A 13,539-nucleotide genomic window follows, 5' to 3' on the forward strand; every position below is an offset into this window, starting at 1 on the left:
ATTATCGAGGGCACAGCTTGCATGGAGCACTGGGTGTGGTGAAAAAATAATGAATACTGTTTTTCTGAAAATAAATAAATTGGAAAAAAAAAAAAAAAGAAAGTATTACCTAGTAATTCAGCAGGCTACTTACAGTATTTTGGGATCTTGTCTCCTCTGTACTAATGGGACATTTTAGATCCAGCACTTACAGAAAGCAGCAGGCTAATCTCTATTGTATTTATCTGTACTCACAGATTTACTATAGAGTAAATGTTTTCAAAGTCCCTCTTTTCCAACATTGGCTTTCAAATAAATCTTACTGGAATCCCAAAGGAGTTTGATAGAAAACAATAAAAAAACTAAACTCCTCCAGTCAAAATTGTACAGGGGTCCTGCCTTATTATTTTGTCCTTGTGACCTCTAAAATACTTCCATGGTACTTAGGTCTCAGATATATACACATATACAGTTACACATATACACACATACACCACAGGCCCAAATTTTTATTAGTCACATGACATAAAATTGGTGTAAGTTTTTAAATGCTTATTTTCAATTTGTGCAATTACCTTGGCATAGACCAATAATAAAAAGCTTACAGACTACATGTTAGGTAACAATGCTCTATAGCAAACCAAACTTTAAAAGATGTTCCTGATCAAATCAGAATACTCAATATACTAAGAATGAAATTAGAAACTTACTTCTTATCAAAAAATGTTGAATTTTCTTTTCTCTTGGTGAATCCATTGGGAAGAAGCTTTAAGTTAATACCTTGTCTTCTGGCACGATTTTTCATAAAGTACATCTAATAACAAAAAATAAATAAATGGACAAATTAATTTTAAAACGTCTTAAATTTCAGAAGTGAGTAAAACAATGTTCTAAATGTAATAGTTAAGATTTATTGGGTACATATGTTTCACAAGCTGTACTAAACAGCAATAACTCTTTTAATCCTCACAATATTATCAGACAGGTACTATTACTACCCCCAATCTAGGAATGAAAATTAATGAGATGTCAACATTACATAGCTATTCCTGAGAGAGACAGCCTGTATTCAAACTCAGGTATATCTAATTCTAGAGCCTGTGTTTTCAACCATACATTCTATGAGCCAGAAGAAGGATTTAATGGGATTTTTAAAATATATAGGTCATTTGGCAATTCATAGGGGCTACCTATACAGTTCCTTTTCTTTTACTGAAGGGTTTATACCATCCATACTTGGCTTTATACATTCCTGCTTTGATTACCAGGCAGGCAGTTTACTCAGGGGAGGAACCATGGCATTGCTAGTACAAAGCCAAACTTAAAGTAGCCACCACTGTAGACCATACAAAATGGGGTATGTGAATCATCTGGCTCTGAAATGTGTTACTCCACTGACTGTCTGGGTTGGTTAAGCTGAACTAGTCAACTCCAGAGAGTAGTGAAGGAAATAATATCATCAAGACTTCTTCCTTGACACTCAAAAGGCAAATATATCCTACCTGACGATCAAAAGGCATATATAAATGCAAGTTTTTGGTTAAGTGAATGGCAATCTAGATTTTGCAATGCAAAGAGACAATTAAATCATAAGCCCAGGTTAAAGAAGAGTCAGTTATCACTTGTTAAGAAGAGAAATAATTTAAGAAATTACATCCAATTTTATAACTCATGTGACTTTGGTATCAGTAGTGGCAATGATTATAAGGATTAACCCTGCCACTGAAAACATGTAAGAATTACAGACAATGGGGGAAATAAATACATGTAATAAGATACATTTAAAAATCACCTTAGAAGCACCGAGAAGCTGTAAAAAACAAAACAAAACAAAACAGAAAAATACAAATATACACGCCAATATTTAGTGAGAAGTGAAAGCTCAGAGAGGTAAGCAAAGCAATGAAGCCACCTTTTTAAAAAATTAATTATTTTTATTAACATATAATGTATTATTTGCCCCAGGAGTATAGGTTTGTGGATTATCAGGCTTACACAATTCACAGCACTCACCATATCACATATCCTCCCCAATGTCCATAACCCAACCATCCTCTCCACACACACCCCTACCCCCAGCAACCCTCAGTTTGTTTTGTAAGATTAAGAGTCTCTTATGGTTTATCTCCCTCCCAATCCCATCTTGTTTCATTTTTTTCCTTCCCTACCCCCCAAACCCCCACTCTGCCTCTCAAATTCCTCATATCAGGGAGATCATATGATAACTATCTTTCTCTGATTGACTACTTCGCTCAGCATAATACCCTCTAGTTCCATTCATGTCATTGCAAATGGTAAGATTTCATTTCTTTTGATGGCTGCATAGTATTCCATTGTCACACACACACACACCCCACATCTTCTTTATCCATGCATTTGTTGATGAACATCTAGGCTGTTTCCATAGTTTGGCTATTGTAGACATTGCTGCTATAAACATTTGGGTGCACGTGCCCCTTTGAATCACTACTTTGTATCTTAAGGGTAAATACCCAGGAGTGCAACTGCCGGGTCATAGGTAGTTCCATTTTCAACTTTTTGAAGAACCTTCACGCTGTTTTTCAGAGTGGCTGCACCAGCTTGCATTCCCACCAACCTTGTAGGAGCATTTCCCTTTCTCCACATCCTCTCCAACATCTGTCATTTCCTGACTTAATTTTAGCTCTAAAGAACTTATCAAACTCAACATCCAAAGACATTCAATCAAGAAATAGGCAGAGGACACGAACAGACATTTCTGCAAAGAAGTCATCCAGATGGCCAAAAGACACATGAAAAAGTGCTCCACATCACTCAGTATCAGGGAAATACAAATCCAAACCACAATGAGATACCACTTCACACCAGTCAGAATGGCAATGAAGCCACTTTTGCAAATTCTAGCAAATATAGGCTTTCCCTTTCAACAGCCTTCTCCCCAAAAAGGTCAGAGTTAAGAGCCTGTAATCTTCAACCCTCCTCAAATGAATCTCAGTAACAGAACATGCCTAATAATATTAAGTTAAGGGCGAACCAGAAATAAACCTTATCCCCACAGCATGCGAGGAAACTTATATTGGAATGACTGGAATAAAGGGGAAAAAGGAAAACAATTCATTAGAAGCTGTGGCCATGGGCCAGTTCTTGCTAACATTTGAAATGATTGGCCTTGCTTATGTAGTCAAGGGAATCTTAAACTTTCAACTTGGTTTAAGACAGATGCAGATTTGCAATATTCCCAGGTACCTGGAAGAATACAAGAAGGCCTGCACTCTACTCTTCAAAAAGTTCTCACAATTTAAGAAAAAAAAGCAGTACTGAATAAATAAAAAATAAAGAAACATGAATAATGCAAAGGTCAGTGAGCAAGAACCAAAAGAGAAAAGAGGTAGCTGATAATTCCCCATATATTCAGGATCATACACAGACGGTAGAGTATCTCTACAAAATTTAAAAACATCAGCAGTTTAAAATATGCACAGTGAAGAGAACATAAAAATGAACTCAGCAGATTTTTCAAAGAACCAAATTAAACTAGAATGTTTGCAGAATACATTACAGAGACAAAAAAGATTTAAAAAATCAAAGACCTTAAAAGGTAGGTAAGATATGGGGAGAGGGCTTAAGTCACATTTAATGGTAGTTATAGAAAAGATAAGGAATAAGGTAGACATAATCTTTTAATAGAAATGTGCTAAACATTTCCCAGAACTGACAGAAGATATGCCACAGATTCAAGAAATCTAACAATTATCAAGTTAAGATGAAAAGAAATTTGCATTTTTTGTATTATAGCACAAATACACAATACCAAAGATAAAAAAAAGCAGCCAGATTAAAAGATTTCAAAGGCAGTTAAAAACTCTAGGTGACTGTAATAATAACAGAAGCCGTAAGACACGGGAACACTAATCCTAAACCAGAATTCCAGAGAAAAATAATTTCAAAGTGAAGAAAGGCAAATAAATAGAAAATTAAACAAACAAACAAACAAAAAACAAAAACCTGACAAAGGAACACAAGAAGTGGCAAACCCTCTAATTTTCTTCTCTAAAGGAAATTCTAAAGGATGTACTTGAAGCAGGAAAAAAGTTGTCTCTCAGATGTAAGATCTAAGATGATGAGAGAAGGAATAAAGAGCAAAGAAAGTGGGATATATAAACTCAAGGGGCGCCTGGGTGGCCCAGTGCGTTAAGTGTCTAACTCTGGCTAAGGTCATGATCTTGGGGTCCTGGGATGGAGCCCAGTGTCGGCTCTACACTCAACAGGGAGTCAGCTTCTTCCTCTCTCTCTGCTCATCCCCCTGCTTGTGCTCTCTCTCTCAAACAAGGTCAAGAGGAATTTAAGGTAATTGCTAGTAAAATCTGCCTGCTACTTATCTTCACAGATAAATTTTGTTGGGATGTCACTCCACCCATTCGTTTATATACTGCTTGTGACGGATTTCTCGATACAAGAGCAGAGCTAAAGTAACAGAAACAATATGGCCTGGAAAAAATATGTACTATTTGACCCTTTACAGCAAAGTTTGCCAACTCCTATTATTATAAGGTCTTCTGCGTTGTTTAGGCACAGGGTTCAGGTACTACTTAACTTCAGATACTGGCAAATTAAGCATGCACGTTGTGGAGTCCAGCTTAACTAATAAAAGGATAGGAAAAGGGCCCATAAGTTCTAAACTGATAAAGAGAAAAATTTAAATGACTGAAAACAACAACAGTCCAAAAGACAAGAAAAAAAAAACTGATACAAATAGCAAAAATAATGTGACACATTTAAAGTCAATTATACAGGTGATTTATTAAAATGTAAATGAACTTAATGATTTAGTTAAAAGTTACAGACTATCAAATGGAAGAAGAACTGGAAACGAACTACAACCAGAACATAAGGACACAGAAAGGCCTTAAGGAAAAAAACAGACCATACAAATACCAAGCAAAGAACTTTATAAGTATTAGTCAAAGTACACAAAAATCTAGAGACAAAGAGGGTTACCTTATAATGCCAAAGGATAAATACACCAGGGAAAAGTACTTCCTGAGGTATGCATTTAATAATTCAGCCTTAAAACATATAAAGAAAAACAAACTGAACCACAAGGGGAAACAAATCAAACAGGCCTGTTTGAGTTTATCCACTGGGAAATGTTAACATACTTCTTTTGGAAACTTACAGACAAAACACACAAAAAATATCAGTAATTATAAAAAATTTGAATAACATAATTAATAAACCTGACCTATAAGGGGTATATAGAGTAGTATATTCAGCAACTGCAGAATATTCTTTCTTTCAAGCAAACAAAGAACATTATAAAACTTGACCATAAACTGGGCCACAAACACAAGCACTAATGTATTTTAAAGGAATGACCTTGAAGAGTATGCTCTCATAAAAAAAAGAAAAAAAAAAAAAAAAAAGAGTATGTTCTCTGACCACAGTGTAAGTAAGCTAAACATAAAAAAGATATAACAAAAGTCAAGAGGACACATTAGCAAAATAGAAAAAACATATAACAGCGACTGATCTAAGGAAAAAAAGATACAAATAACCAATATCACAAATGAAATTACTACAACTCTTACAGAACTGTAAAGGAGAGGTTTATGAAGAACTTTATGCCAATGAAGGTGAAAACCTGGGTCAAATGGACAAATTCTTAGAAAAATGTAATAGCTAGTAACACTAAATCAAGACACAGTAAACCCACAGAATCCCATAAATAGTAAAAACTATACCTCAGTGGCCCAAACCCTAAGTCCATACTGGTTCCTTAATAATTTTACCAAAGTCCCAAGAAGGAAGTAATTCCAACATTAGTGAATGCGTCCAAGAATAAAATGGGAACATTGCCAAATAATTTTATGAAATTAGAATCACTTTGATATGGAAATCTGAGAACACTAAAAAGGAAATCTCACTCATGAAGAGAAATACAAAAATGAGAGCATGGATAAGGTGAACGCACACATATAATTCAAAGGAATTCTGCAGAGTATAAAAAGCATATGATATGATAATAGCACACCCTGCAAGTTTAGCTTAAAATAGAAAACTGATTAAGATTACTCATATCCGGCGCCTGTGTGGCTCAGTGGGTTAAGGCTCTGCCTTTGGCTTGGGTCATGATCTGAGGGTCCTGGGATCGAGTCCTGCATCAGGCTCTCTGATCAGCAGGTAGCCTGCTTGCTTGCCTCCTCCTCTCTCTGCCTGCCTCTCTGCCTACCTGTGATCTCTGTCAAATAAATATTTTTTTTTAAAAAGATTACTCATACAGATTATAGATTGAGAACAAAAATAAAATAATCAAATACAGAAGAAGCATGTGATGAAATACAACCATCATTCATGTTAAAATCTGATAGCAAACTAGGACTAAAACCTCCATAATCTAGATGTCAAATTACACCTAGAAAAAATTTAAGAGCAAACATCATGATGCAATCTTGGAAGCTTTCCTTCTATAACTAGGAGTTGTAAAACAAAGATGTACAGAGGCATTAGGATAGTAGGCCTGAGGGGCGCCTGGGTGGCTCAGTGGGTTAAAGCCTCTGCCTTTGGCTTAGGTCATGATCCCAGGGTCCTGGGATTGAGCCCCACATCGGGCTCTCTGCTCGGCAGGGGGCCTGCTTCCTCCTCTCTCTCTCTGCCTGCCTCTCTATTTGTGATCTCTGTCAAATAAGTAAATAAATAAATAAATAAAAATTGAAGAAAAAGATAGCAGGCCTGAGACTGTTATCATTAGGTGGTTTTGCTTGCAAGGTTTTCCCTGGCTGGTGCAAGGAAATTTGAATGATTGGTAAATGGTTCTCTACACTAACTTTTTGTAAAACAGTAAGTGTGGTTCACTGTGCCTGAATTGTTTATATAAACAACATGGTTTTACTTGCTTTCCTTCTGGGAGTCTGGAATTTGGCACCTGCTAGGCAGAGGGAAGGTACTTCTGTGACCAGCCCCCCTTGGGCAGTGAGTTTCTAATGAGCTCGCCTAGCAGACTATACTTCACAAGCTTTATCGCACACTACTCACTGACAGAGGAATTAACTGCATACTGTGTGACTCCAAACGGAGAGGATTCTTGGAAGCTTACAACTGGATTCCTTCAGACTTCAGACTCTGTTCCTTTTCTTTTCTCTAACTTTGCTCTACATTCCTTCACTGCAATTAGTTTTAGCCATGAGTACAACTGTATATTGAATCATGTGAATCCATCAAGCAAATCAAGTCCAGGGAAGGACTTGGGACTTACAACATCAATATTTACTATCATCATTAGTATCTGACAATAAATGGGAAGTCCTAGCCATTCCAATAAGAAAAAGAGAACAGGACAGAAAGATAAAAACAAATTGGGACAAATTGTTTATAGAGAAAATCTCAAGGAATCTATAGAAAAGGCACAGTATAGATTTTAATTCTATAAAATGCGAATTATAATCCCATACAGTAACAACAAAAATATCATTCCTAAACACCAGCAAAGAGATTAAAAATAGAAAATACTACTTTAAAAAGCATGAAAAAATAAAGTGTCTAGTAACAAATCTTTTTTTTTAATTTATCTATTAAATTTATTTATTTGAGAGAGACAAGGAAAAGACAGCAGAGGGAGAAGGAAAAGCAGATTCCCTGCTGAGCACAGAGCCTAATGTGGGGCTAAATCCCAGGACCCCGAGATCATGACCTAAGTCAAAATCAAGAGTCAGACACTTAACCGACTGAGCCACCCAGGTGCCTCTAAAATGCCTAGGAATAAATCTAACAAAAAACGTATAAGAGCTCTACAGAGAAAATTAGAGAGATATTAAATATATTAAATAAATGCAGAGATTTCAAGATTTAATGCTGTAAAGAAGTCCAATCACTCAAGTTACTCTGTAAAATAAATGTAACCCCAATTAAAATTCTCAGGTGGGGAAAGAGGAATGTAGAATCAATAGGTGATTCATCATATCTGTATAGAATTACAAAGAATCATACCCATAGCTAGAGTATAGCAATACTCCAGAAAATGAACAAAGTCAGAGGAACTATTTTGTGAGATAGTGAGTTGCAGTAAAAAACTACAGTTGAGAGTGTAGTATTGGCATGGACAGACAAGTAGGCCAACAGAATAGAAAAGATAGGCCAAATACTGACCCAAGCATATATGGATAGCTGCCCTGCAGAGCAGTAGGAAAGGATGAACTTCTCAATAAATGGTACTAAGAAACTAGATCATCCATACAGAAAATTAAATGGGATCTCCACTTCACATGATACACAAAAGTGGATTCCAGGTACTTTACAGACATAAATCTGGATGCCAACACTATAAAACTTTTAGAAAATAACTATGGGAGAACAGCTTCATAACTTCAAAGGGGGAAAGCGTTTCTTTATAAACATATAAAACTACTAACTATAAAGGGAACATGATAAATTTGACTACATTAAGGTTAAGAACATCTGTTCATCAAAGATATTATGGAGTGAAAAACAAGCCACAGGATGGAAGAAGGTATCTAGAACACATACAACCAACTGCCGACAGGCATTCAAGAAATTACTTACAAACCAGTAAGAAAAAGAAAGCTGACAATAAAAAACGATTAAGAGACTTGACCAGGCATTCTACAAAATGAAATCCAAATGGCCAATAATATATTTGAAAGATGCTCAATCTCATTAGAAATTAGAGAACTGCAAATTAAAAACCCTGATAAAATTACAAAGCCATCAAATTGACAAAAACTTTAAAACTCTGCTCAAATCAAGTATTGGAGAGGACGTGACAGCAGGTACACACAATATTGTAAGTCTAAACCGGTATAATCACTTCAGAAAATGTTTTGGTTACGTCTAGTAAAACTGAAGATGTGCATACCCCACAACAGAGTAATTCCACTCCCAGGTATAAACCCTAGGAAAAAACGTGTACATACACAAATCACAATTCATAAACAGAAGTGCTCATTGCAATACCTTTAAGGTTTTTGTTGTTGTTGTTATTACAGAATACCTGGAGTCCATGTTATAATAGAAAATTCAGAGTCCATCAACAGAATGGATACATTAATGATGATATAGTCCTAAACTAGAAAACTATTCAGAAGACTGGATTAAGGAACAGCACAAGTCAGTGGCAGATAATTTTTAAGAAGTTGGTAATGTTCTAATTCTGGGTGGTAGTTACATGATGTTCACTTTATAATTACTCAATAAAAGTATATTTGTATTTTATGCTTTTTAAATATGTATGCAATTCTTTATGATAAAAACAAAAAAATTTAAAAATTTGTCTTTTAAGCAGAATTTTAATTATGCTTAATTAAACTTGAGAAAACCATGCTGATGCATGATAATTTTTCTTTTAGATATGTGAAATGTCAAGTCTGTACCAGTAACAACAATAAAATAAGGTGTTTTAAAAGTGCTAAAATGAAAAAAAAAAAAAAAGTGCTAAAATGCTGCAACTCCAAAATTAAAATGGTCTTTGAAAAAAGAACATAATTCTATGGCATGATTTAATAACACTATTAAAGAATTTCTAGAATAGCAGTTGCAAAGTATTTCAAATACATAAGCTTTAATTTGCATACTTAGCTTAAGGAATGCAAAAGGGATGAAAGAGTGTGAAAATGAGGTGTGTTGGAAGAGCAAGCCCTGTTAGTTCTTCCTTCAAAATCAGAATCTAAACACTCTCTTGCCCACTGATGCTCATTTTTCAGACAGCAGCAAGTGTGACCTTTCAAAAGGCAAGCGTGCTCAAAAGCTTTCCATGGCTTCTATTTTCACTCAGGATATATTAGGAGCCCTCAACAGTTTTTCTAACCCCATGTTCAACCTTTTCCTCCTTACTCACTTTCAGTCACCCTGTCCCCATTTTTAATCCTCAAACACACCAACCTCATTCCTAACTCAGTCTTACTTATGCTTTTGTCACTATCTGGAACAATCTTCCTCCAAAGGTTCATATGGCTGCCTCTTTCTCATCATTCAGATCACTGCTTAAATGTCATCTCTCAGAAAACTTCTCTGAACTACAGTATTGAAAATACTCGTGACCTCCTCCCAATAAACACCATTTTCATATTCTTTTATCTCCTGTGCTTTATTTTCTACATACAATTAACTCTATCTAACATTATATTTGTTCCTCTACTCATCTCCTGTCTCTCCCCACACAGTACAAGCTCCATGAGGGTAAGAACTTTGTTTTGGTCACTGATGTAGTATCCCTAGTAACTGGAATAGCTCTGGATCACGCCACTTAACTACATTCATTAGGTGAAAAAACGAACTGGAAGAGATGAAAAGAAATACTTACATGTTTATTGCTTATTGGTCTTTTTAAGAAAGCATCTCTAGAAATGTGGTCTGCTGTTCTTGCCACATCTTCCAAAAACCGATAATCTATAAATTTTAAAATAGGAAAATAAACAAATGACATATGCCAATGGCCAGGAAACATCAATCTGCTATGCATAAGATGACTTACCGCTTAGGAGATTCATTTCAGTAAACTGTTGTATGGAAACATATGCAGTCTTATCTCGAACTCCATTACAGGTCAGTTCTGCTTTGTGTTTCTTTACACATGGCAAACTGAAGAGAAAATGAGGTGGCACTATTATACTCTGAGGTGGGAAGGGTACAAACAAAGGTAGTAAGACAGGAAATTACACATATACCTGCAGGAATATCGCATACAACGTGGACACTTGTACTTCGCTTCTTCTGTACCACAAGTTTCACACCTACAAGAGTACACAAGAAATTCAGTAAGTTATCAAATATTAATACTACTTATTGATTTATAAATTTTTAGCTGATTCAATCACTCATCACAATTTATAGATATGTAGTCAGTGAATGAAGTATATGCAAGTTACTCTGATAAAAGTACTCGATAGCTGTCAAACACCCTTGGAACATTCTCGTCTTAGGAAACTGTCTCCTCCAAACGACCACTACATTTACAATGTTGTTAGCACTACATAATTCAAGAAAACATGTATTAAATTAAAAAAAAAAAAACCTCACTTTTGACTTCTTTTTTCTACTACGATCAGAGAATGGGATTATTCATTAATATTTTAATTTTTAATTCCTGGCAGTCTGCTAAAGATTGTGTGTTTGTTTGAGTGTGTGTGCACACATGTATATAGTCCAATCCATGAATTTACATATCCTTAAACGCACACATACCACAAAAAGAATAGAAGGCCAAGTCAAATTTACAAAGTATCAGCTGTACCTTTTTTTAAAAGATTTTATTTATTTGACAGGGAGAGAGAGACAGCAAGAGAGGGAAAGAGGGAAACACAAGCAGGGGAGTGAGGGAGTAGGCCTTCCACAGAGCAGGGAGCCACCCAGGCGCCCCTCAGCTGTATCCTTTCTCCTCATCTCCGTACCCAACCTAAAATGAGCATTAAAATAATCTAGAGGGGCCCCTGGGTGGCTCAGTGTGTTAAGCCTCTCCTTCGGCTCAGGTCATGATCTCAGGGTCCTGGGATCAAGCCCCGCATCGGGCTCTCTACTCAGCCGGGAGCCTGCTTCCCACCCCCACCTCCCGCCTGCCTTTCTGCCTACTTGTGATCTCTGTCAAACACATAAAATCTTTAAAAAAAATAATAATCTAGAAATGCAATTACCCATCATCTTTCTTCAATTACTCTTCTAGGATCTTGGGATACTGACAGCCAAACTACAGTCATTTCTATTTGGCCCACTGTGTCTAGTCAGTAATAGTCCCAAGAATCTAACCACTTTTATTTCCCATGCTGTCACATGGTCATACACTATAAGGATATTATAAAGCAATAAATATTCATATTCATAACTATCCATTGAGAAAGTGGACAATTGGGTGAGTTCAAGTGCATTTTTCTTCCTAAATTTAACTTCATCCATGTTGTCATTGTTAGTTTTTCCTATGTTTATCCCTTTTTAAAGAATATTGAGTCAAGACCATATTAAGTCAAACCAGAATCTGATCCAAGAATTTTCTGGTCCCCAGAATTTACACTTTCTTACTTGGCCATTGCCCACTGACCACTAACAGCCTGACATATTTTTACTGAATCTGCTGTCCTTTGACAAAACCCTTTCTTCCCAATTACCCCCTCCCTACACTACCAACACGCGGGCTCCAGGGACCCATGTTTGCATTTATTTTTCATTATTCCACACCTGCCTGCTAGATTTCCTTCAATCCAGACAATGGAGGACTCCATAGCTTTATTCCCCCAATGAATTTCTCCCTGTCCTACCTTGACATGGCCAGTTTCCGTTTTAAACCCACTGGGGGATTTATCTGAGGCTCTTCTTTCACCTTTGTATCATCCATCCCTTCTTCCTTTGGGAAATACTTCTCTTCTTTTACAAAAACTTCATCCATCATTTCCTCCTTTTTAATGTTCTGAGCAACAAACACCTCTTCTTTTATCTCCAAGTTATCTTTCTTCTCTTCCTTCACATCTAGCCAGTCCATAACCTCCTCCTTCACCTTCACTTTCTCTTCTTTTACCATAAAACTACTATCTTCTTTTACGTCTGCTTCATCCACTTTCTCTTCTTTTACCATAAAACTACTATCCATCTCCTGCTTCACCTCCAAAGTGCCTGGTTTCTCCTCTTTCACCTCAGGCCCATCCTCCAGCTCCTGCTTTACCCACCGGCCATCCAGCATTCCGTCTTCCATTTCCGACCAGTCCATAACTTCTTGTTTCACAACCGTTAGGTCCACACGCATCTCCTCTGCTTTTTGTCCACTTCCTTCTCTACCCTCTGTCTTTTCCATTCCTGTCAGTCCATTCCTCGCTTCTACACTGCCAGCGCCCGCCCCTGCTGTGCCCCCGACTCTCTCCCTACCGGACTCGAGACTTAGCCGCGCCCCCTCAGCACCACTAGGCAGACCTCCACCCAATGTCCCTTCATTTGCAACAGCAATATCCATCAGCTCACGACCAGTGGCCTCCGCTCGCACTGTGTCCTTCAATGTGGCTTATCCACGCCAAAAAGAACGAATTCAGCGCCGGTCCACCGACAGTCTCCCACGTGGGCGGCCGAAAATCGCAAGCAGCAAACCCCTGCCCGCAGCTTTCCTCCAAATCGTCGTAAAGCGACACTTCCGCCCCTCGCCACTTTACGACTGGTAGAGCCCTTTACGGCTTCGCGGCAATCCCACCTAGAGGCTCCGAGAGAACCGGCGTGAAGCCGCGCCCATTTGAGCCTACTTCCGGGGCGGGGATTCGTCGAACGCTTTCCCCCGGGGAGGCATCTTCCACCGGCTTTCCGCGCGCGGTCCACCCGTGGTCCTGCACGCTCTTCTGTAGAATGGGGGTGCGGGACGGAGTAAAGAAGCAAATCTCTGACAGTTTGGGAACGGTTGAGACCCACCTGTGTTAACGATCAATCTTGTATGAAAATGGAAGAAACCCTTGATGCCATGCTTCTGCAAGCTTCATTCTTCACCCATGCACTAGAGTCGATGGTGTTACTGTGAAGATTAAACGGAGTCATGCATGGAAATGAGCCAGTAGTTACTGAAATAAACTCAATATATGGTGGCTATTTTAGGGAATCCCTAGAGTT

At 37.5% G+C, this 13,539-nt stretch overlaps 1 protein-coding gene across 2 annotated transcripts in view; it reads right to left on the reverse strand.

Annotated features, from left to right (window-relative positions):
- ZNHIT6 (zinc finger HIT-type containing 6) overlaps positions 1–13,099 on the reverse strand; it is a 93,313-nt gene extending 80,214 nt beyond the window's left edge. For both annotated transcript variants that reach the window (XR_006383187.1, XM_044238612.1), the window contains exons 1-5: positions 12,216–13,099; positions 10,635–10,700; positions 10,442–10,548; positions 10,271–10,356; positions 690–793 (exon numbers count right to left, since the gene is read on the reverse strand). Coding sequence is in view for 1 of the 2 variants with exons in the window: in XM_044238612.1 (XP_044094547.1) it covers positions 690–793; positions 10,271–10,356; positions 10,442–10,548; positions 10,635–10,700; positions 12,216–12,901 (1,049 nt within the window). In the remaining variant the exon portion in view is untranslated. The remainder of the gene's footprint in view (positions 1–689; positions 794–10,270; positions 10,357–10,441; positions 10,549–10,634; positions 10,701–12,215) is intronic.
- Positions 13,100–13,539: the final 440 nt, after the last annotated feature.

This window comes from Neovison vison, chromosome 2 (assembly GCF_020171115.1).
Source record: "Neovison vison isolate M4711 chromosome 2, ASM_NN_V1, whole genome shotgun sequence".
NCBI lineage: Eukaryota > Metazoa > Chordata > Mammalia > Carnivora > Mustelidae > Neogale > Neogale vison.